Here is a 24,685-nt window from a genome sequence, read left to right on the forward strand (position 1 = left end):
AATGGCTCTCCTGCCCCGTGTCACCACCTCTGCTCCTGTTGCGAGCAGCATGGCCAGATCTGCTTCGCGCTCGCGTCGAGTGGAGAGAATTTGCGCAGCTCGGACTAGGCCTACTGTCATTCTCATTGCGACTCCCCACACTGCCTCTACGTTCCCCCCTAACTGTCCTATGAGCACTTCGACCTCGTCTAACATACCCAGTGGCATTAGACAAAGGCTCCACCACGTTACTGTCGCCGCAATTGTGGAGAGGCACACGTTCAGAAGACAGAAGCTAGCGCTATGGATATTAGGCTACCTCCAGCCTCGTTCGCCACACCACGAACACCCTGCTAACTTCCCGATGAACACTCCGAACCCGTGAAACATTATTCCCACCAGTGACATTGGGCAAACGATTCAACGTTTGTGCTTGGTGTAAGCATCTTGTCGAGTAAACTCGACCGTGGCGCCTAGAGGGTTAAGTCAAGAAAACGTACAAATCCTTCGCAGCCGGTTGTGTTACATTTCTAAGTATGTACAGCTTCCTTTAATTTTTAGTTAAAACTATGCTCTTTAAGTTTATTGAACTACGTCAAGAAATAAAAGGCAATTGTCTATTGTATGTATATCTTATCACTCGGTTACAAGACAGACAGAAGAAACAATGAATTCTTAAGTAAAAACACACCTTTTTATTTTAAACTTATTTTAAAACACTGTCTTTTGTGCCAACAGTAATTAAAAGAATCTTAAGTTCTAAGAACCAGCCAAAGACATCCAATAAACTGACCACTCTGCCAACATACACAAATGTGTATCTTAGAAAGGCAGTGCGAGGCTAGGTAACAATGTATGCCCTAATCATTAGGCTACCAATATATCAAACATGCCATATATCGTCTTATGTACTTAAAGGATAATTCCAGTGTGATTTTGACCTAAAGTGTGTTGAAACATGATACCGAGTGTGAATGTATGTCTCATAGCTCACCTCGGCTTGTCCCCTGCACTCAGAAATCTGGCGCTAGTTAGCCAATGCTACCAACAGTGTTTCGTTGTGGTGCCTCGGGCATCGGCCTAGCCATGCAAATAAATCACTGTTTTACACCATTTACGAGGCTCAAAGTAGCTCCATACTTCATTGGTAGACTTCCGAGGGCCTTGACATTTAAAACGAGACATGGAGAACTTTGAAAAAGCACTGGTAGTTTATTTACAAGACGATTTATACAGACAGTACCTTAAGGAATTTTACCGTTCGACGCCATCTTGAATTTAGTCACGATAAGTCGAGCGACGAGTACGAACGAACAGGTGTAATAAGGGATCAGATTCCAAAAATAATTCCGTGGAAATGCATGAATTCCAGTTGGGGCTACTGGAAGCAACTGAATCCATGCATTTCCACTGAATTATGTTTGGAAGCCGAGGTGAGCTATGAGACATACGTTCACACTCGGTATCATGTTTCAACACACTTTAGGTCAATATCACACCGGAATTCTCCTTTAACATTGTGGTGAAAAATAAAGTACTTCTCAAGATTGTACATATGCTTCATTACACTGAAGCAGTTGAAAATATAAAATAAAGAGAGAGTCGGGCAGGCTCAAATAAGAATGTATAGCATAATAATGAAAATGCTGAGCAAGTTTACCTGGTTAACTACCTATCAAGCTTGACTTCCTTACAGAACCTTTACAATTGAAAACTGACTTTAACAAAAAGCTGCCATTTTGACTGCACACACAAGCATTCCAAAAGGACCCTAAAAAAAAAAAAGTAAAAAGATATCTAAATAAAGTTACCTCCATCATAACTGTTTAAGTGCTGCACAGTACTATGTTAATGTAAACAGCAATATCCATTATTTTCTTCCTTTTGAATAGTCTGATCAAGGCTGCTTTTTGTGGAAATGGTCTGTGCGCTCGTGACATGTGACTTCAACGCACCTGGAGTTCTGAAAGTGCAAACGTACTGAGGATGGAGACAGGGCAACGGACTAGTGCGTCCTTGATGGTGGCAGAACAGGTAGTGCTTCAGAAGACTGGGACTCTCAAATCCACACAGTTTACATTGCATTCCAAACCTGCAAACAGACACAAAAAATACAGTTAAAATGTATTTCATTCAATAATCCTGAAATAAGATAAAACACGAATTCAATAACCAAACACATCTTTGCAAAAAAAAAAAAAAATCTTACTGCAAGTCTGTGTAAAGTAACTTGTGAATGAAAACGCAGTCCTAGTATGTCCTGCTTACTATGCAATGGAATAATAAAATTAAAATGTAAGCATCTTTTGTAAAGTTTAGCCCCGTCTTTCTGGGACTGCTGCAAAATAGTCCTCTATATCAGTGGTTTTCAAAGTGGGGGCCTGGGGGACCGCGAGGGGGTGCGAGGGGGGCCTCAGCAAGTTGGAAGGAAAAATAAAAGCAACAAATAAATACATTTGAAAAATATAAAATATACCTTTTACTATGAGGGTTGTTATACAATGCCATTATAATAATGTGAGGCATATCTGAACATTATATTTCCCATGATAATGACTGGGAATAATAGTAGAGTGATAGCTCTCATATAACAGAAAGCCCCAAATACAATTTTTACACACTGTATGCTCCATAGCGAAGTGCTTGTGGCTAAAATAATTATTAGGATTAGCTTAATGTATTTTTACATTTGCCGTATTATGTCGATGGGTTTAATAACACATCAAGGGGGTCCTTGGCCAGAACCTAGTGGTATTTGGGGAGCCTTGTCATGGAAAAGTTTGGGAACCCCTGCTCTATATGATCATAATACACTTACAGTGAAAGTACTGTTTGATTTGTAAGAGAAATAACTTTCCTTGCTGGAGATTAGATGTTTGACTTGCTAAAGTCATGCTAATATTACTGACACAACTTTTTGCAAACCTTCCTAATGTTAAATGTTGCTATAGAAATTGCAACCTCTCAAGAAATACATTCATTTAACATCTCGAATACTTTTAGTAGGCCTACACGAAGTAAACACTTCATATACCGAATAACATCGCTATGTTTCCAGAAAATTCTGAAATACAGTGCTATCATTAGTTAGTTGACGTTAGCGTTAGCATTAGCGTTAACGTAACGTCATGCCTCCCGCCACTTTAAGGTCACTATTCTAAGATTTATTTAGCAACGTCGTTAAGGTAAACCAAACGTACACGCGTTGTTACCAATGTCAATTAGTTCATTCTAAGAAGACTTTTAACACCGAAATTACTAAAATGCTTATATTTTCATTTGGTAGTGAGCTAAACGGGAAGCAAAGACTGCAAGCTTGGCTAATATATAACGGCAGATGTTAGCAAGCATTGAGCATTTGACGCGAAGCTCCGGTTAGGAAAATCTAATTTATTCTCTAACTACAACTTTACATAGCAATAGTTTCTGTTCAAACTATCCAATATAAGGTCACATCAGTGGACAAAGGGCAAAAGTAGTGGTGTCTCTTACCTTTACGCTTAACCAACAGCCAATATTAGTAGCAGCACTGAAATTCAGCAGCCATTTCCATCCTTCGATTCGGCAAGAGAGGGAGAAGATTTGAGCATGCGCATTGACAAAGTACGGAATGTCAACTGTGTCAACGAAAACTGAAGAACGCAATTCAACACAACTTACTTTCCCAATGCTCTTGAACTTCAGATGAAGAAAAATAATTCAACCCATGTTTAGAAGTGATATGAACTTTTCCTAGGTATATTTGTTCATTCAACATTGCATCCTGATTTCAGTTTACAAAGTTCTGTTTTTTACAGTGTGAAAATGTTCCGACTGAGCGTATGCATGCAGCAGTTATTCCACCTTCTATCGCATTATCTGGGTGTGTTAGTCTAACTTAAATTCCATCTTGGGGCAGCCATGGCCTACTGGTTAGCACTTCGGACCTGTAACTGGAGGGTTGCCGGTTCGAACCCCGACCAGTAGGCACGGCTGAAGTGCCCTTGAGCAAGGCACCTAACCCCTCACTGCTCCCCGAGCGCCGCTGTTGATGCAGGTGCACATAGGCATACCTTGGCAAATAATGGTCTAAAGTACTCATATGTCATTCTATATTGATTTGCTTTTGAACACAATTTCACAAGACCTGGTGCTAGGGCTCAGTTGTGTTTCTAAGTCCGACCAAGTGACCTAGAGGGCCGAAATGTGGTCAGTTCAGAGATGCTTGTTATCCGGCAGAAAGAAAAAACAATATTCTAGCCTCTGTGTCAGAACATCACACAGTCCTTATGGTTGTTTTCCAAGAAACTACAATGTCTCAGCTTTCCAAAGACGTCAATAATTTGATTATAGGCCAAACTAGGTGGGAACAGTGGCCTCTGAAGCAGACGCTGTGCAATTTCAGGCAAAAACTTTAATTTGGTATTTTAAAGTCAGGTTTTGGACCTATACAAAAAAATTTCCAAGTGTTACTATCAAACATATTGATAGTAGAGAAGCATCATAAATGTATGTATTGGAAAATCTTTTTTTCTCTCACAAATTTCATGTATTAAGAACCCCACATACTGATAATAACTGGTGTCATTGTGGAGAAGCTTTTTTCAGAAATGTTGAAATCTTAAAAAATAATTACCTAATGTGGAGAGAAGAACATTCACTGACTCTGGCAGTTCTATATATTTCATAATTGAAATGTTAATATAAAAAAATTGTGAAGTTTTTATTATTGTTATTGTTTTTTTGTTTATTTTTTGCTTAATAAATGGTTTAACTAAGGATTCTGTTTCTTTGTCATTATTTCATTGTTGATATTTATTATGACCGCCACTAGTATAGGGATTGTCATATAGGGAGTTTTTTTTCTTTTCCTGTCATCTGTGTCCTGAATTTCTGGTCAACGATTGGCACACCGGGGCACATGAAACTTGGTGGTCATGTAGCCCCACTAGACTTTTACGGGAAAAGTGCGTCAAAAACACACACATTCTTCTTTGTTACATTGCTTCGCAACGCGAGATGAGACTACTATTGCATGACTGAGCAGAAGTGAGGCTACTATTGCATGACGGAGCAGAAGTGAAATGAGGCTTTCCAACGAGACTACGCACTTTTTTTTTAAAATCATTAAATTGCGCTCAATGGTGTTTTATGCCCTACACGTCGTCTTCCAGGCAGCGCTGCCACCGTCAACTTAAAGGCACCTTATCCTAAACCTAACCTTAACCCATGCCTATAGCGCCTTCCAGGCAGCGCTGCCTTGAAGACAACGTTGGGGGCTTAAAACACCAAGAAACTCAAAGCGTATCATATTTACAGTCTATACTGCTCTGCGTTCACCTGTGCACCCATTACTCTTGTTTGAATTACTTGCGAACCCGTGACCGGAGAGATATGCCACGTATGTCAGATGAAAGGGGAAACACAGAGCTATCAATTGATCCCAAGTACATCCTTCTAGGCTAGAAAATAGACAAAGTGACAACAAAATAATAATTTCATATAGCTTGACTTACCCATGTTTTTTGTGTTTTTGTGGCAAAGCATGTTCATAGTCCCCCAACTTTCTTGATATATGTGGTTTTAGAACATCTGTGATTTTAACTTGCATGGTAACTCTTCCAGGTATATCAGAACACCAAACTTTAATGCTGCAGAAGATTCATGGACATAATGATGAACTCAACCTGCAACATAAAGGACGTTTCTACCACTGCACAGTCTGCAGGAAGAGTTTCAGTGCCCTGAGTGAACTTAAGAAACACCAGCAAACACACACTGTTGACTTGAATTTAAAGCAGAACACTGCAAAAAGGCCTCATAAATGTCCGGAATGTGGAAAAGCATTTCCAACACAAACACGTCTTGAACTCCACATGAGAATGCACACTGGAGAGAAACCTCATAAATGTGCCCAGTGTGGAAAAGGTTTTTCACAAATTTCAAATCTTAAAACCCACATTCTAACACACACTGGAGAAAAGCCTCATGAATGTACCCAGTGTGGAAAAGGTTTTTTATACAGTTCAAGTCTTAAACGCCACATGCTTACACACACTAGAGAGAAGCAAAAGCCGAATACTAACAAAGGCATTCATCAGTCTGTCCAAAAGCTAACACACACTGGAGAAAAGCCTCATCAATGTGTCCAGTGTGAAAATGCATTTAAAACATCCTCAGAGCTTAAAACCCATATGCAAATACACACTGGAGAGACGCCTTATCAATGTGTCCAGTGTGGAAAAACATTTCCAACACAAACACGTCTTAAAGTCCATATGAAAACACATACCAGAGATAAACCTTTTAAATGTGCCCAGTGTGGAAAAGGTTTTTCATACAGTTCAACTCTTAAAACACATATGATAACACACACTGGAGAGAAGCCTCATCAATGTGTCCAGTGTGAAAAAACATTTCCAACACGAACACGTCTTAAAGTCCATATGAAAACACATACCAGAGATAAACCTTTTAAATGTGCCCACTGTGGAAAAGGTTTTTCATACAGTTCAACTCTTAAAACCCATATGCTAATACACACTGGAGAGAAGCCTCATCAATGTGCTCAGTGTGGAAAAGCATTTATAAAGTCCTCCGATCTTAAACGCCACATGCTTACACACACTAGAGAGAAGCAAAAGCAGAATACTAACAAAGGCATTCATCAGTGTGTCCACATTCTAACACACACTGGAGATGAGCCTCATCAATGTGGCCAGTGTGGAAAAGCATTTAAAACATCCTCAGAGCTTAAAACCCATATGGAAATACACACTGGAGAGACGCCTCATAAATGTGGAAAAGCTTTTACACAATTCTCCAGTGTTAAAAAGCACAGGCTAGTACACACTGGAGAGAAGCCTAATCAATGTAGACACTGTGGGAAAGCATTTAGAAGTTCTTCAATTCTTAAACGCCACATGCTAACACACAATGGAGAGAAGCCTCATAAATGTGCCCAGTGCGGAAAAGGTTTTTCACAAATTTCAAATCTTAAAACCCATATGTTAATACACACTGGAGAGAAGCCCCATAACTGTGTCCAGTGCGGAAAAGTTTTTTCACGATTTTCAACTCTTAAAAAACATATGCAAATACACACTGGAGAGAAGCCTCATCAATGTGCTCAGTGTGGAAAAGGTTTTTCACAAATTTTAAATCTTAAAACCCACATTCTAACACACACTGGAGAAAAGCCTCATAAATGTGTCCAGTGTGGAAATGCATTTAAAACATCCTCAGAGCTTAAAACCCATATGCAAATGCACACTGGAGAGAAGCCTCATCAATGTGCCCAGTGTGGAAAATCATTTAGAAGGTCTTCAACTCTTAAACGCCACAGGCTAACACACACTGCGGAGAAGCCCAAGCAGAACACTAACAAAGCCACTCATCAGTGTGACCAGTGTGGACGTGTTTTTGCCAATCTGCGAAACCTTAAAAACCACATGTTAATACACACTGGAGAGAAGCCCCATAACTGTGTCCAGTGCGGAAAAGCTTTTTCACAAATTTCAAATCTTAAAACCCATATGTTAATACACACTGGAGAGAAGCCCCATAACTGTCTCCAGTGCGGAAAAGCCTTTTCACGATTTTCAACTCTTAAAACCCACATGCTAATAATACACACTGGAGAGAAGCTTCATCAATGTGTCCAGTGCGGAAAAGCTTTTTCAGTATTTTCAATACTTAAACGCCACATGCTTACACACTCTGGAGAGAAGCCCCATAACTGTGTCCAGTGTGGAAAAGCTTTTTTTAAATTGTTATATCTTAAATCCCACATGCTAACACACACTGCTAAGAAGCTTCATAAATGTTTCCACTGTGGAATTTTTTTTTCACACGTTGAACATCTCAACACCCATATGCTTGTACACTCTGGAGAGACACCTCATAAATCTGTCCAGCGTGGAAATGCTTTTACACAAGTCTCCAGTGTTAAAAAGCGCAGGCTAGTACACACTGGAGAGAAGTCTCATCAATGTGCTCAGTGTGGAAAAGGTTTTCAAAAGTCCACAAATCTTAATCGCCACATGCTAACACACACTGGAGAGAAGCCCCATAAATGTGTCCAGTGTGGAAAAGGTTTTACACAAATGTCAAGTCTTAAAGTGCATATGCGAATACACACTGGTGAGAAGCCTCATAAATGTGTTCAGTGTGGGAAAGATTTCACACAAATTTCAAATCTTAATTCGCATATGCTGAGGCACACTGGAGAGAAACCATATAGATGTGCATACTGTGGAAAAGCGTTTTCATTCCATGTGAGGCTCAAAGCCCATATGCAAACACACTCAGGAGAGAAGCCTCCCGAATCTTCCAAATCCATTGTCACATCACACTCTGGAGAGAAGCCTCCAGAATCTTCCAAATCCATTGTGACATCACACTCTGGAGAGAAGCCTCCAGAATGTTCCAAATCTATTGTGACATCACACTCTGGAGAGAAGCCTCCAGAATGTTCTAAATCCATTGTAACAACACACTCTGGGGAGAAGCCTCCAGAATGTTCCAAATCAATTGTGACATCACATATAGGAGAAAAGCCTCATGACAAGGTCCAATGTGGAGAAAGACTTTCATGAGTTTCAAATCTTTGACACCACATGCTTGTGCACAGTCAGTACGTATACAGGCAGCTACAGCGCAACACTTTGGGGGCATGAACATGGGGGTGTAGTGCCATAGCTGCCTGGAAGATTTAACTGTTGGCTGCAGCGACTCAAGCCTGCTAAACCGTATAGACTATAAACAGTTATAGCTCGGCTAAGTGATTTGACCGGACTACTGTCCTTGTCCACGTATACATCCACTGGAGGGGAATCACTTTATTGACTGAAGCATGTATGTTTTACTCCACTGTGCTAGGTGGCAATATGCTCCCCTTATGTTCAAAAACATTCTATATTACCATATTTTCCGGACTATAAGTCACACTTTTTGTTCATAGTTTGGCTGGCCCTGCAACTTATAGTCAGGTGCGACTTATATACATAAATATATATAATTTAACATGTTTTTAAATGTTAGTATGAATAGAAATGAACCCTACATGAAACATTACCGTCTACAGCTGCGAGTGAGCGCTCTAGGCTTGTGGAATGAGATCTGGAGCTTGGTGAGCTACAGGTCAAACATTTTTTTCGTACTTAAGCCCAAAAGTTAGAGGGGGTTCGGGGGTGTCACTACTGGTAAAATGTATTAAATATTGTTATGTATATTAACAAGTTCTGCACACTTTCAGTCAGAAATTAGAGCTTGCACTATGCTTAAAACATGTGCATAAATCCTCAAATTTATGGACCGGGACTCTATTTATAAATAAAAGCTGGCCCCCAAATAGCCTACAAGACGGGGTAATAATTTCTGACATTGTCTCGATTTAACTCAATGAAATAAGAGCTCTTCTTAATATTCTATATTGTTGGTTGGTTTAATACTGTTGCCAATGAAATGTTTTTGTCCTACACTGGGTCTCCAACACGTCAATCTCAAGCTACCAAACTAGACTACATTTAAGCACAATTGTTACCACAAGGCATTCCAGTCTACGATCCAGTCTAATAAAAACGTAAATCATCCATAATTAAAAAAATAAACTCAATTTAGGCTACCTTAGGCCTACGCAATGCAGTTTCCATTACAGCGCACATTCAATGTTGGCTGTAGACTGTTTGACGCTTGAGGCTATAGTCTTTCTACATGGGTTTAGTTAATGATCGGACTATAATAAGACCACACTTTAATAGTGGTTGGCGTAAACTGGGACATTTTAGCGTTCTGATAGGCTTTTGTTGAGACTCAGGACACGCAACTCAAAATGTTATTTTAAATGCTCATATTTTTCTCTTTCGAGCTCTCTCAGAGGTAGCCTGTCGAGCATTTTAATCTGCTGGCGGTTTGTCCCTCCATTGCATTGCATTCTCCACATTTTTAGCTACATTTCCATGTACCACAGCATCAGCATTTTTGTTCTGTGAATCCTTTGTAAATTGCTTTACAATTACTGTAGGGCCCTTCTCCTTCATCATCGCCCAGCTTGCTTGCCACCATTCACTCCTTCTCTTCATTAAGATTCCTGGTAGAATTCTCAATCTTTTTGGACTCTGTGTCCAGTTATATAGTCTCTGTCTGTTCTTGGTCTTGGATTTTGTGAAATATATTTCTAAAGATGCAACCTATAGTCCTGTGCGCCTTATATATGTTTTTTACCCTCTTCATGAGGCATTTTTTGATTGATACGACTTATACTCCGGAGCGACTTACATTCCGGAAAATACGGTAGCTTGATTTGCTTGCTAGTTAGTGAACTTTTCATCATTAGTGCAACACAGTTAAGTAGTTGCAATTACTTGTTGAATGTTGTTGTATGACATTCTGGGGGATGTAAATTCCTTGTGATTATGTAACATTGTAGCATAAGGCTTATGTATTTATTTTTTTGCTAACCAAACTGAAAACGTTCCGACTGAGCGTATGCATGCAGCAGTTATTCCACCTTCTATCGCATTATCTGGGTGTGTTAGTCCAGCTAACTTTAATTCTGTCCTATTTCAGTCGGGCTAACATGTTAACATGCATTTAATCATTTTATCCAATATTAGTTGTGCAGATGTATAATCCATCTTATACACACCAATTGAATTGAAATAGATATATTTTTGTGTAATTATTCCATATTTAGTGTAGTCATTCTATATCAGAAACACTGACATACAATCCAAATGCAAGCATTAAACTTCAAAGTGTTACCTTTCATTTGAGACCAAGATTATGCTTCTACACATAGGGGTTCATAGGCAGTAAGCATTTGATTGTCAGTATGCATTTTGGATAACCCAAAGTCCTATGGGGAGTTTTCATAGGGCATTTTACAAAACACATAATAATAATATAATAATAATAAAGCTTTATTTGTATAGCACCTTTCATACACAGAATGCAGCTCAAAGTGCTTTACATTTGAAGCATGTAACACAATAATAGTCAGTCAGTCATTATCAATCACTTTTCTTTGCTGTTTATGTTATACTCAGCAACATATCAAAAATATAGAAAATGACGTCATAAGACTGGCAGCCTTAACCCTCTTACCCCCCACAAGCATGCCATATGGCAACTGTGGCAAGGAAAAACTCCCATATTCCAGGAAGAAACCTTGAGCAGAACCTGACTTAATAGGGGGAGCCCATCTGCTTCTGGCTGGCTGCGCCCTCCAATAGTAGCAGATGTAGAATAATCTGAAAATGTAGTCTACAGGATAAGATGAGTTAACTAAAAGCTTTCCTGTACAGGTATGTTTTCAGATCTTTTTTAAAAATATTTACTGAACTCGCCTGCTTGATGTACAGAGGCAGGGTGTTCCATAGTTTGGGGGCATAATAGATAAACGCAGCTTCTCCACTTTGTTTGTGGAGCACTTTGGGTACGATTAAAAGATTAGAATTGGATGATCTAAGTTTCCTTTGTGGTTGATAAGATATTAAAAGCTCAGAGATATATGAAGGTGCTATGCCATTCAGAGCTTTGTAAGTAATTAACATAACCTTAAAATCAATTCTATAGGAAATAGGGAGCCAGTGCAGTTCAGCCAACACAGGGGTGATGTGTTCTCTCTTCTTAGTCTTAGTTAAAAGTCTAGCCGCAGAGTTCTGTATGAGTGCCAATTTCTTTAGATGTTTTTTGGGAAGACCAGTGAAAAGTGCATTGCAGTAGTCTAACCTGCTAGTGATAAAGGCGTGAATTAGTTTTTCTGCATCTTGTTGAGTTAAAAAGGGCCGCACTTTGGCAATGTTTCTCAAGTGGAAATAGGCTGTCTGAGTAACTTTACTGATATGGGGCTTAAAACTTAACTCTGCATCTAAGATGACACCGAGGCTTGTTACTTTTGGCTTGACCTGGTGTGCCAAGTTCCCCAGATTACTAAGAATAATATCTCGCTTTAGTTTTGGTCCAACCAGAAGTACCTCTGTTTTGTCATCATTTAGTTTCAAAAAGTTTTTGCTCATCCACTGATTAATGGAGGTTAGGCATGCAGTGAGGGAGCAAAGGCCATCTGGGTTAGTTGGCTCCACAGAAAGATACAATTGGGTATCATCTGCGTAGCTGTGGAAGTTTACATTATGCTGACTTATGACGTTTCCCAATGGAAGCATATATAGAGAAAATAGCAGGGGACCATGGGCATACCTTGGCAAATAATGGTCTATAGTACTCATATGTCATTCTATATTGATTTACTGTACTTTTGAACACAGTTTCACAAGACCTGGTGCTAGGGCTCAGTTGTGTTTCTAAGTCAGATCAAGTGACCTAGAGGGCCGAAATGTGGTCAGTTCAGAGATGCTTGTTATCCGGCAGAAAGAAAAAACAATATTCTAGCCTCTGTGTCAGAACATCACACAGTCCTTATGGTTGTTTTCCAAGAAACTACAATGTCTCAGCTTTCCAAAGACGTCAATAATTTGATTATAGGCCAAACTAGGTGGGAACAGTGGCCTCTGAAGCAGACGCTGTGCAATTTCAGGCAAAAACTTTAATTTGGTATTTTAAAGTCAGGTTTTGGACCTATACAAAAAAAATTCCAAGTGTTACTATCAAACATATTGATAGTAGAGAAGCATCATAAATGTATGTATTGGAAAATCTTTTTTTCTCTCACAAATTTCATGTATTAAGAACCCCACATACTGATAATAACTGGTGTCATTGTGGAGAAGCTTTTTTCAGAAATGTTGAAATCTTAAAAAATAATTACCTAATGTGGAGAGAAGAACATTCACTGACTCTGGCAGTTCTATATATTTCATAATTGAAATGTTAATGTAAAAAAATTGTGAAGTTTTTATTATTGTTATTGGCAGGGGGGGTCATATTTATGCATTTTTTTGTTTATTTTTTGCTTAATAAATGGTTTAACTAAGGATTCTGTTTCTTTGTCATTATTTCATTGTTGATATTTATTATGACCGCCACTAGCGTAGGGATTGTCATATAGGGAGTTTTTTTTCTTTTCCTGTCATCTGTGTCCTGAATTTCTGGTCAACAATTGGCACACCGAAACACCGGGGCACATGAAACTTGGTGGTCATGTAGCCCCACTAGACTTTTACGGAAAAATTGTGTCAAAAACACACAGCCGTTCTTCTTTGTTATATTGCTCCGCAACTGTTAGTTGCAGCGAGATGAGACTACTATTGCATGACGGAGCAGAAGTGAGGCTTTCCAACGAGACTACGCACTTGTCTGTACAATCAAGAATGCAATTTTTTTTTTAAATTATCAAATTGCACTCAATGGTGTTTTATGCCCCCAACGTCGTCTTCTAGGCAGCGCTGCCACCGTCAACTTAAAGGCACCTTATCCTAAACCTAACCTTAACCCATGCCCATAGCGCCTTCCAGGCAGCGCTGCCTTGAAGACAACGTTGGGGGCTTAAAACACCAAGAAACTCAAAGCGCATCATATTTAAAGTCTATACTGCTCTGCGTTCACCTGCGCACCCATTACTCTTGTTTGAATTACTTGCGAACCTGTGACCGGAGAGATATGCCACGTATGTCAGATGAAAGGGGAAACACAGAGCTATCAATTGATACCAAGTACATCCTTCTGGGCTATAAAATAGACAGTGACAACAAAATAATAATTTCATATAGCTTGACTTACCCATGTTTTTTGTGTTTTTGTGGCAAAGCATGTTCATAGTCCCCCGACTTTCTTGATATATGGGGTTTTAGAACATCTGTGATTTTAACTTGCATGGTAACTCTTCCAGGTATATCAGAACACCAAACTTTAATGCTGCAGAAGATCCATGGACATAATGATGAACTCATCCTGCAACATAAAGGACGTTTCTACCACTGCACAGTCTGCAGGAAGAGTTTCAGCGCCCTGAGTGAACTAGAGGAACACAGGCAAACACACACTGTTGACTTGAATTTAAAGCAGAACACTGCAAAAAGGCCTCATAAATGTCCGGAATGTGGAAAAGCATTTCCAACACGAACACGTCTTGAACTCCACATGAGAATGCACACTGGAGAGAAACCTCATAAATGTGCCCAGTGTGGAAAAGGTTTTTCACAAATTTCAAATCTTAAAACCCACATTCTAACACACACTGGAGATAAGCCTCATGAATGTACCCAGTGTGGAAAAGGTTTTTTATACAGTTCAAATCTTAAACGCCACATGCTTACACACACTAGAGAAAAGCCTCATCAATGTGTCCAGTGTGGAAATGCATTTAAAACATCCTCAGAGCTTAAAACCCATATGGAAATACACACTGGAGAAAAGCCTCATAAATGTACCCAGTGTGGAAAAACATTTCCAACACGAACACGTCTTAAAGTCCATATGAAAACACATACCAGAGATAAACCTTTTAAATGTGCCCAGTGTGGAAAAGGTTTTTCATACAGTTCAACTCTTAAAACCCATATGGTAACACACACTGGAGAGAAGCCTCATCAATGTGTCCAGTGTGGAAAAACATTTCCAACACGAACACGTCTTAAAGTCCATATGAAGACACATACCAGAGATAAACCTTTTAAATGTGCCCAGTGTAGAAAACGTTTTTCATACAGTTCAACTTTTAAAACCCATATGCTAATACACACTGGAGAGAAGCCTCATCGATGTGCTCAGTGTGGAAAAGCATTTATAAAGTCCTCTGATCTTAAACGCCACATGCTTACACACACTAGAGAGAAGCAAAAGCAGAATACTAACAAAGGCATTCATCAGTGTGTCCACATTCTAACACACACTGGAGACGAGCCTCATCAATGTGTCCAGTGTGGAAAAGCATTTAAAACATCCTCAGAGCTTAAAACCCATATGGAAATACACACTGGAGAGACGCCTCATCAATGTGCCCATTGTGGAAAAGCATTTAGAAGGTCTTCAACTCTTAAACGCCACATGCTAACACACACTGCGAAGAAGCCCAAGCAGAACACTAACAAAGCCACTCATCAGTGTGACCAGTGTGGACATGTTTTTGCCAATCTGCGAAACCTTAAAAACCACATGTTAATACACACTGGAGAGAAGCCCCATAACTGTGTCCAGTGCGGAAAAGGTTTTTCACAAATTTCAAATCTTAAAAGCCATATGCGCACACACACTGGAGAGAAGCCCCATAACTGTGTCCAGTGCGGAAAAGCTTTTTCACAATTTTCATCCCTTAAAACCCACATGCTAATAATACACACTGGAGAGAAGCTTCATCAATGTGTCCAATGCGGAAAAGCTTTTTCATACAGTTCAAATCTTAAATTCCACATGCTAACACACACTGCTAAGAAGCTTCATAAATGTTTCCACTGTGGAATTTTTTTTTCAGACGTTGAACATCTCAACACCCATATGCTAGCACACTCTGGAGAGACGCCTCATAAATCTGTCCAGCGTGGAAATGCTTTTACACAAGTCTCCAGTGTTAAAAAGCGCAGGCTAGTACACACTGGAGAGAAGTCTCATGAATGTGCTCAGTGTGGAAAAGGTTTTCAAAAGTCCACAAATCTTAATCGCCACATGCTAATACACACTGGAGAGAAGCCCCATAAATGTGTCCAGTGTGGAAAAGGTTTTACACAAATGTCAAGTCTTAAAGTGCATATGCGAATACACACTGGAGAGAAGCCTCATCAATGTGTCCAGTGTGGGAAAGATTTCACACGAATTTCAAATCTTAATTCGCATATGCTGATGCACACTGGAGAGAAACCATATAAATGTGCATACTGCGGAAAAGCTTTTTCATTCCATGTGAGGCTCAAAGCCCATATGCAAACACACTCAGGAGAGAACCCTCCAGAATGTTTCAAATCCATTGTGACATCACACTCTGGAGAGAAGCCTCCAGAATGTTCCAAATCCATTATGACATCACATATAGGAGAGAAGCCTCATGACGAGGTCCAGTGTGGAGAAAGACTTTGAGTTTGAAATCTTTGACACGACGTGTCTGTGCACAGGCAGCTACAGCGCAACACTCTGGGGGCATGAACATGGGGGTGTAGTGCCATAGCTGCCTGCAAGATCGAACTGTTGGCTGCAGCGTCTCAAGCTAGGTAAAACTGTATGGACTGTAAACAGTATTAGCTCGGCTAGGTGATTTGACCGGACTGTCCTTGTCCAAGTATACATCCACTGAAGAGGAATTGTTTTGTTGACTGAAGTATGTATGTCTTACTCCACTGTGTTAGGTGGAGATATTCTCCCCTCATGTTCACAAACAGCAAAACATTCCATATTAGCTTGATTAGCTTGCTAATTAGTGAACTTTTCATCAGTAGTGCAGCACAGTTAAGTAGTTTCAATTACTTCTTGGACATTGTTGTATGGACATTCTGGGAGATGTAAATTCATGTATGAGAATGAGCAACTTGTGATTATGTAGCGGTGTAGCATAAGGCTTAGGTATTTTAGCTTGCTAACCAAACTAAAAATGTTCTGACTAAGCGTACTGTATGCATGCAGGAGTTATTCCACTTTCTATTGCATTATCAGGGTGGGTTAGTCCAGCTAACTTAGATTTCAGACGGGCTACATGTTAACATGCATTTAAAAGGTCAGGTTTTGGACCTACACAATAAGTAGTTTTTTTTACAAGTGTTATATAAACATATTGAGGGTAGAGAAGCATCATAAATGTATGTAAAATGGAAAATCTTTTTTTCCATCACAAATTTCATACAGTAAAAACCCCACATACTGGTGTCTATTGTGGAGAAGCTTTTTTCAGAAATGTTTGAATCTTAAAAACCCATTTGCTAATGTGGACTAGAAAGAAGAACATGAACACTCACTGACATTTCAGAAGTAAAATGTTTATATTTAAGTTTGCAAAACATTTTAAGTTTTTATTATTGTAATTGGGAGGGGTTGTCATATTTGTGTATTTCTTTATTTTTTTTGCTTAAAATAAATGGTTTAACTAAGGATTCTGTTTCTCAGTCGTTCTTTCTTTGTTGAAATATATTATTATTTATATTATTATTGATATTATTTTGCTTAATATAGGTGTTTGAAATTATTGTTCACTAATAAAGTAGTGTTAATATACTGTAAGCTACTTTGGACAAAAGCCTCAACCAAATGTACTACAGTATTGGAAAGCCCCGTGGATGTAGAGGTTCCAAAAGACAAGAAAGTCAGATCAGTGGTATTGTTACAATATAGATATAGTTCACCAGCGCTATTGTTACAATATAGATATAATTCACCAGTGGTATTGTTACAATATAGATATAGTTCACATAGTCAGCGGTATTGTACAATCTAGATATAATTCACCAGTGGTATTGTTACAATATAGATATAGTTCACCAGCGCTATTGTTACAATATAGATATAGTTCACCAGTGGTATTGTTACAATATAGATATAATTCACCAGTGGTATTGTTACAATATAGATATAGTTCACCTAGTCAGTGGTATTGTACAATATAGATATAATTCACCAGTGGTATTGTTACAATATAGATATAGTTCACATAGTCAGCGGTTTTGTACAATCTAGATATAATTCACCAGTGGTATTGTTACAATATAGATATAGTTCACCTAGTCAGTGGTATTGTACAATATAGATATATTTCACCAGCGGAATTGTTACAATATAGATATAGTTCACCTAGTCAGCGGTATTGTACAATATAGATATAATTCACCAACGTGGTTGTGCCCCCAAAACCCAAATAAGGAAGCGGGTGCCGATTGCGCAGCCTGAGTCTCGTCGTAAGCAAGCGGGCTAGTTGAATGGCCTACTCCAGGGGGATATTCTATCAACCTCGCTAATGAAGGCGGCGCTTGACAGAAATAGCCTGGCTTGAACTAGTGTAGACTTTCACTTGGGGCTGAAGCTGTTCCATTAACTCAAGTTAGCGGCATCTTGGCCTCGTTTATTCAAGCGAGGTTTAAGTCAGCTTCATCTCTGCTCGTGCACGAGGTAGAACAGTAGACCAAAACAGTAGATTGACGAAAAGAGGATATATGTCGTAAAATTAAGACAATAGGCTACTAGACGATTTCTATTCGATTTGGCAAGCGCCATCTACAGGATTTTCATCGAAAGTCATCAAATTTAACATCGAGAGAAAAAAATAGATTGCCTACAGAAATTGGAGAATAACGAAAGCATAGGCCTACATTTAAAACAGCAATGCTAATGGTTTGAAATCAATTGCGAGTTTGATTGGCTTCACTGTTGAACACATAGACTATAGGCTACAGTCTATGCTTGAACAAAACGAGTGAATGAATAAATAGTATAAACTCAAAAACAACTTATAGATATGCATATGGATATTCAAAACTATATATAGCCTAGCTTAGGCCTACATTCTTAGATTAAAAGAGTTCACTCCAAATTATTGTCTAGGTGTAGGTGGTCATAAAAAGTTCAAGTGTTTGAAATAAAATGATCTGAAATGCAATGGCTTTCAATTTAATTTATGCCTGGTATTTAATCTGTGTAGCACACAGTTGATTTGACATTCATGAACAATCGTCGACACATGAAGAAGTTTTAATTATTAGCTGCCTAGGCTACAGAATTATCCTTTGGCTTGCATCAGATATAATATAGCCCACTGGCAAAGCTGTCACTGAACAGCCTACCAAATGTGCATGACCCTTTATCAGCAGTAGACATATGTCTTTCATCAAAGATTATAACTAAAAATGCCATTTTCAAGGTGATAAACTATGTAGCCTTATTATTTCGTATGGGAAGCGAACCTGCGAACACGCAAGAATGTAATTCCTTTACTATGCCATCTCGCTGCATGTTACACCACCACCGAACGTAAGTGACGCTGAGTAGCAAGAACCACACGCATGTGAAGTTAAAACATTTTTAATCGCATAATCTTCATACATTCTTTGGAGCTAGTGAATGTGTAAATCCATGCTTGTTGACACTGTCGGAAAAAACATTTCTAGGCCCAGAGGTGGGCACAAATACATCAAAAACTATTTTGTTACAAATTACAAATACTGGCTCATGAAATGTAACAAAATAAAATACAAAATACTGATGTGAAAAATGTATTTAATTAAAATACAAGTAATTAGTAATTTGGAAATACAAAAATACCCACACAATAATCATGGTATACTAACAAGACATATTATTGAAAATGTATCCCCAAGAGACAAGAAATACTATTTTTTGATTGGCTGGCAGGGGGCTATTAATTCTGTACATTGGGGCACCTATATAGTAGATCTGGTAAAAAATGTAATCTCCATCCCATATCAATGTAAACAATGATTGAACTGACAAGCAGGCTTCGCAACAGTGGAATCAACTGTAACAAAGCAAACTACCCACCATCATTTTCCGTAACCAATGAAAGTAGTACAACAAATTGAACAGGTAGATTAGTAAGTTAAAGTAATTAAATACGTATTTTAAATACATATAATTGAAATACTGCCCATGTCTGTCTAGGCCTACTTCTATTTTTGAAGTTGTAGGCTACAGGTGACGAGAGCAGGTTGACGGAACCATCTTTCTGGACTCGTTTTCCGACTGATTGGTTTTCTTTGCAACACAGCTTAATTTAGCTTGAAAGTAAACCTGCTACGGACCAGGTTAGTTCTGTGGCATAAATTCCCATAGTTACCAAGCTGGGATTCACGTTAACCACACTAATGGAACGTAATTCTCGCTAAAATTAGCGAGGTTTATCGAAATAAGCCAGGTTTGGCCTTTAGCGAGGTTGATGGAATACCCCCCAGAACTAGCTGTTGTGACATTGTTGGAAATTTAATTGATTAATACATCACATAAACTGTTATTGAGTGTTGTTGAAACATTGAACTTGTGTCCTCGGAACCAAATCAGACAGCAAGCAGCTTTGGAGTTTTGGAAGTAGGCTGCAGGCAGCTGGTGGATTCATAACTGGCATGCGTAAGGTAACGGTAAGGTAAAAGCAAAGACCGAAATGCACTGTTGAAACACGTGTATGAAACATATTAGCCTACATATGCAAACACAGATCCGGTATAAACACTGCCCCCCCTCCCCCTCCCTGAAAATAAATCTCCCGTTTTTGGAAAGCTAAATGTTGACATGCCTTAAAACAATGAATAAATAGTTTTACATACAGAATTCACAATGACAGTCAAATTCATGGTAGCACATACATCAAAACTAACTATTACAAAGTCCCCTCTATCTATTTATTCATTGTAAGGCTTTAAAACTTGCATGATACAATTCATGATCAGTGCTCTTCACAAGGCTGTATGGTTAAAATGACACCGAAATAATCACCAATAATACAGCATGGCGGCTACAATAAAAGGACTTACTTGGGATTAGCACAGCTTCCCTGACTCCCGAGTAAAGAAAAAGTTGTGAGTCTTCCGGACCACTTCTTACAGTAAACCTGCACTAACTAAGCCTGAGATACCAAAGTGCAGAAAATATGTAACCACCACCAGTATGAAAGACAGACAAGCATACATTAGTCCCACCTTGGAACGTCACAAATTGCAAAGACAAAATGTACTGAAGGCTATATGCTTATAATTACACAAGGCACATAATTATAGCTACATCCACCAAACAAAATGTACCATACAACTTGTGGTCATGTGGACCAATGGCAACAACATGTCTGGCATGCAACAATGCTTAAGCAAAAATTGCCGTATGAATGAGACAAGACTCCAGTAAACATTTTGCAATAAATATCAAAACAATTTGGGACTGCTGCTGACAGAAAGGTGTTATCTCAGGGTCAAGGTGGTTCAAACAAGATCTTGCAGAAAATGGGCCAGTTAAGGTGCTGCCACTGGATTTAAATTGAGCAGCCAAATAAGTAGCCATACAAGTGGTTGCCACTCTCACTAGACAAAATGGCTACCTACCGTGAACAGAACAGAACAAAATCAAACAAAAACAAACCTTGCTCAAGGGCACTTCAGCTGTGGCCTTGGTCAGAGTTCGAAACAGCAACCCTTCGGCTACAAGTCAGAAGCGCTAACCAGTAGGCCACGGCTGCCCCCAAATTTATTAAATATTGGATGATATTCACTCAAAATAGTTTGGCTGTCATGTAGGCTGCTTACTTCTTTAGACAACCAAAGTGAATTGAGACAGAGCTGTAGGCTAATGCACTATTTGGTCAACACAAACCAAACCAGAAAGCCAAGATCCACACGGTGGCAGTAGTGCACAGTTTTCAGGTTGCTTTGCCAACCACAAGAAATTTCTTTATCTGTTTAGTGGGCAGGAACATTTTTACTCATGTTGCTGCAGCCGGAATCCACTACAAAAAGACCGTTTCCACACTATATCAAACAGGTTTGTATCAGACACTTTTTTTGTTACTCCCTCCCGTCCATACCTACATTTAGCTTTCCAAAAACGGGAGATTTTTTTTCGGGGGGGGGGGGGGGGGGGTCGTCAGTGTTTATAAACACTGCTAGTTCTGGAGTAGGCCATTCAACTAGCCCGCTTGCTTACGACGAGACTCAGGCTGCGCAGTCGGCACCCGCTTCCTTATTTGGGTTTTGGGTTGCCAGGTTTTAGCCTATGACAAAACGGTTGAAATTGAAACTAAGTGATCTTGTATGTGTAGGGTGTATTTCATACACATTCTGGCAACCTGAATGGATCAATGATTTTAAAATGAAGTTTGATGGCCATGCAAATTACGGGAGTTTACCGGGAGAAATAACAAAACGGGAGGGTGCTGGGAGATGACCTTGAAATACGGGAGAAACCCGGGAAAAACGGGAGTGTTGACAGGTATGCATTATGTCCAATATTCCAATATGTGGTTTAATGTTCTGCATTTCTCATTAGTGGGCCACTTTGACACTAAAAGTAAGATTCTATGTAATGACTGTATGATATCTGTACTGTCCCTGTGTATATATCAAGGTAACCAGTTGTTTCAAAATATTCAGATAAACGGTGAATCATGGCCTACTGAGTGAAGACAGCGGCATGTCCTAAAAGTTATATAGGTGCTAATAGTATAGCGGAGAGCGCGGCGGCCTCGCATGGTGATACTTTTGCTGATGAGGGTTCGAATCCAGCGCGACACAGATAATCGAAATTAGGTTACTTTAAAAAAACATTTTTCGCGCTGGAAAATGTTATAGTAATGTAGTTCTCAGGTATTCAGTTCATTTCAGTGCAGTTTTTATTGAGTTGCGACATGCAAAGGCCAGTAAAATGTTTATGAATATGTAGCGAATCTGTCGACGTGGGTAGCCGTCAGTTGCTGTTGATAGGTATACATGACATCTAGACAGGCTCGGAAACCAGTAGGTGGAAAAACCAGAAGGGGCACAACGCAATCAGTCTGACACCTATTTCCCAATAGCCCAGTGTTAGATAAACATTACTACATACTTAGCTTGCTACATTATATAAATGTTTTCACATACCTTGGTTGCACAGGGGAATGCATATCCAAACCGTAACAAGGCTGTAGTTTTATCTGGACGCCAGGGAATCTCTCTTAGCCCGACGCTAAAACTATTTTATAGAAGCTGGCATAGCCGCCAATGAATCGTTAGCCACTCAGCAGCTAGCTGGGCACCATGACGTCAGGATGCTACCGTAGCTGCGGAGGGACAAACTTCACACAGACCGTTATCACTCTGCCGGTTACACAAATATAATAATGGCGATGGATGTGAGGAGTTGGCTGTAAGTTATGTTTCGTAGTTCCTGACCGCCAGGGCAGCCACTTTGTAGTGGATATATCTCTGTTGCACCAGCCACAGACCGAGAGTTGTATACCAAAAACGTCACTCCGTGACACGGCGTGTGACGTCACCGAGATTATATCAGCTTTTGTCACACGCCAGTCTTCCTCTTATCTCTTCTCGCCGCTTATCAGACGATTGTTGTTCTATGCAGCCCGGTGACTTCGTCGGAGCTACGGAGCTTACTTCGTCCTCCACGGGCTGTTCAGACTACATTTTGGATAATAAGTTGGATTGACGATTGTACTGACGACCTACGTGTTTTAACCTGGAGCTTGCTTGGTTAAACGAACACTTGTTTGGCATAAAACAACGCAGCCTCAACTTGAGCCACGCTCGGTGACTGGCTAACGTTAGCCTACTGTCCACAAGCACGGCAGCCTCGCCTTGAGCCCAGCTCGGCGTTGTGTCAAACACAAACACGGATCGGTTTACCTTGAGCCCAGCTCAGTAACCGCTAGTCCCAGTCAAACACAATCACAGCAGCCTTGCCTTAAGCCCCGCTCGGTAACTGGCTAGCTCACATCAAGACACCAGCATACCGCCTCGCCTTAAGCCCCGCTCGGTAGGCTAGCTAGTAGCTAACTTTCCATTCCATAACTAACATTGCCTTGAGCGTAGCTCGGTAAGTTAGAGACATCCTGTCGACTGTAAGATTTTTAATTAGCAGTGTTTTGGTAAGTATTGAAGGTTTACAGGTTTATAGATTGGCTAACACTCAACTGTAGCTGAAGGAATATTTCTTAGATTAACGTGGACTTCATTGCGCGGTTCTCACCACTGCATTAGCGTTACCTGTACTTATCAGCCTTGAGCATAACGTCAACTTGGCGCTTGTATTGCGACCATGTTTGAATCAGTACAGTGTACCCAGTGTCCCACTACACTGAAACCTTATGATGGCCATGATCTCTGCCCATCCTGTCTTGGGCTGGACCACCTCCGTGAAGCTCTCATTAACCCGTGCATGAATTGTGCAATAATGTCGGTTGCAAATAGGCAGGCTAGGCTGGCAGGCTTGAGTGCAGGGTGTGAAGCAACAGTGTGCAGGGTGTGAAGCTGCCCTTGATAGAAAGACTACTAAGCGCCACTCTGCATCTGATCTTTCATCTGATATGGAGCAAATAAAATCTATGTTAATGTCACTGACTAAAAGTGCAGCCCCTTTTGACACCTCACCTGACATGCCTGAACATTCCCCATCTGAAGCAGATGATGATTATGATATCCTGTCTACAGCTGCATCAAATGCTGTGTTTCAACACAGCCCTGCACGCACTGAGAATTCAGCACTCTCTGTGCAATTGGCGCCCCCAGCTGGCATGGAACCTGCCACACGGTACCAAGACCTTAGTGATGACTCTCTAACGTCTGCAAACATTGGGGGTGGCCCCATAGCTCCCCTGCAGAGCACTATGAAGCTGGCTTTAGCCAGATTGGCCCTGGACACATGCAGGGCCACAATTCGGGCACTGCCGCTGGTCCCTGGCCATGTCTTTGGACCTGCTGTAAAGGACGCACTGGATCGCCGCGCTTCCCTATCTGAATCGCGTCAGCATGTGAGCACGCACAGGCCCTTTCGTTTTCGTGCCCCCACCCTGGTACCTCGTTCGGCCCCCAGGAGCGCATAGCGAGACCAGGCACCAGCAGCACCCTGGTACCTCGTTCGGCCCCCAGGAGCGCAGAGCGAGACCACCTGCTCAGGCGCAACGTAGACGCTCTGCGCAGCGCCCCACTTTTGATGCTAGGCCAAGAAAAGCTGACAGGGCTTTTGTCAGTCCAGCAGCTGTCATACTAGGAAAAGTCCGCAAAATACCTATGGGTCGTGCGCACAATGACAGAAGGGTACAGGCTGCAGTTCCGTCGCCGGCCACCCCTCAGTTCACAGACCAGGGTCACTGTTGTTCGAGACCCAAGGCGTGCATTAGTCCACTCCAAGGAGATTTCCTCCCTCTTGG

At 40.3% G+C, this 24,685-nt stretch overlaps 1 protein-coding gene across 1 annotated transcript; it reads left to right on the forward strand.

The window, feature by feature from the left end:
- Positions 1–5,957: 5,957 nt before the first annotated feature.
- Positions 5,958–15,927, forward strand: LOC121718519 (zinc finger protein 135-like). Its single transcript, XM_042103527.1, has 4 exons — positions 5,958–5,970; positions 13,967–14,063; positions 14,400–15,247; positions 15,788–15,927. The coding sequence occupies exons 2-4, from the start codon at positions 13,999–14,001 to the stop codon at positions 15,925–15,927; spliced, it is 1,053 nt and encodes a 350-aa protein (XP_041959461.1). The 5' UTR covers positions 5,958–5,970; positions 13,967–13,998.
- Positions 15,928–24,685: the final 8,758 nt, after the last annotated feature.

This window comes from Alosa sapidissima, chromosome 9 (assembly GCF_018492685.1).
Source record: "Alosa sapidissima isolate fAloSap1 chromosome 9, fAloSap1.pri, whole genome shotgun sequence".
NCBI lineage: Eukaryota > Metazoa > Chordata > Actinopteri > Clupeiformes > Clupeidae > Alosa > Alosa sapidissima.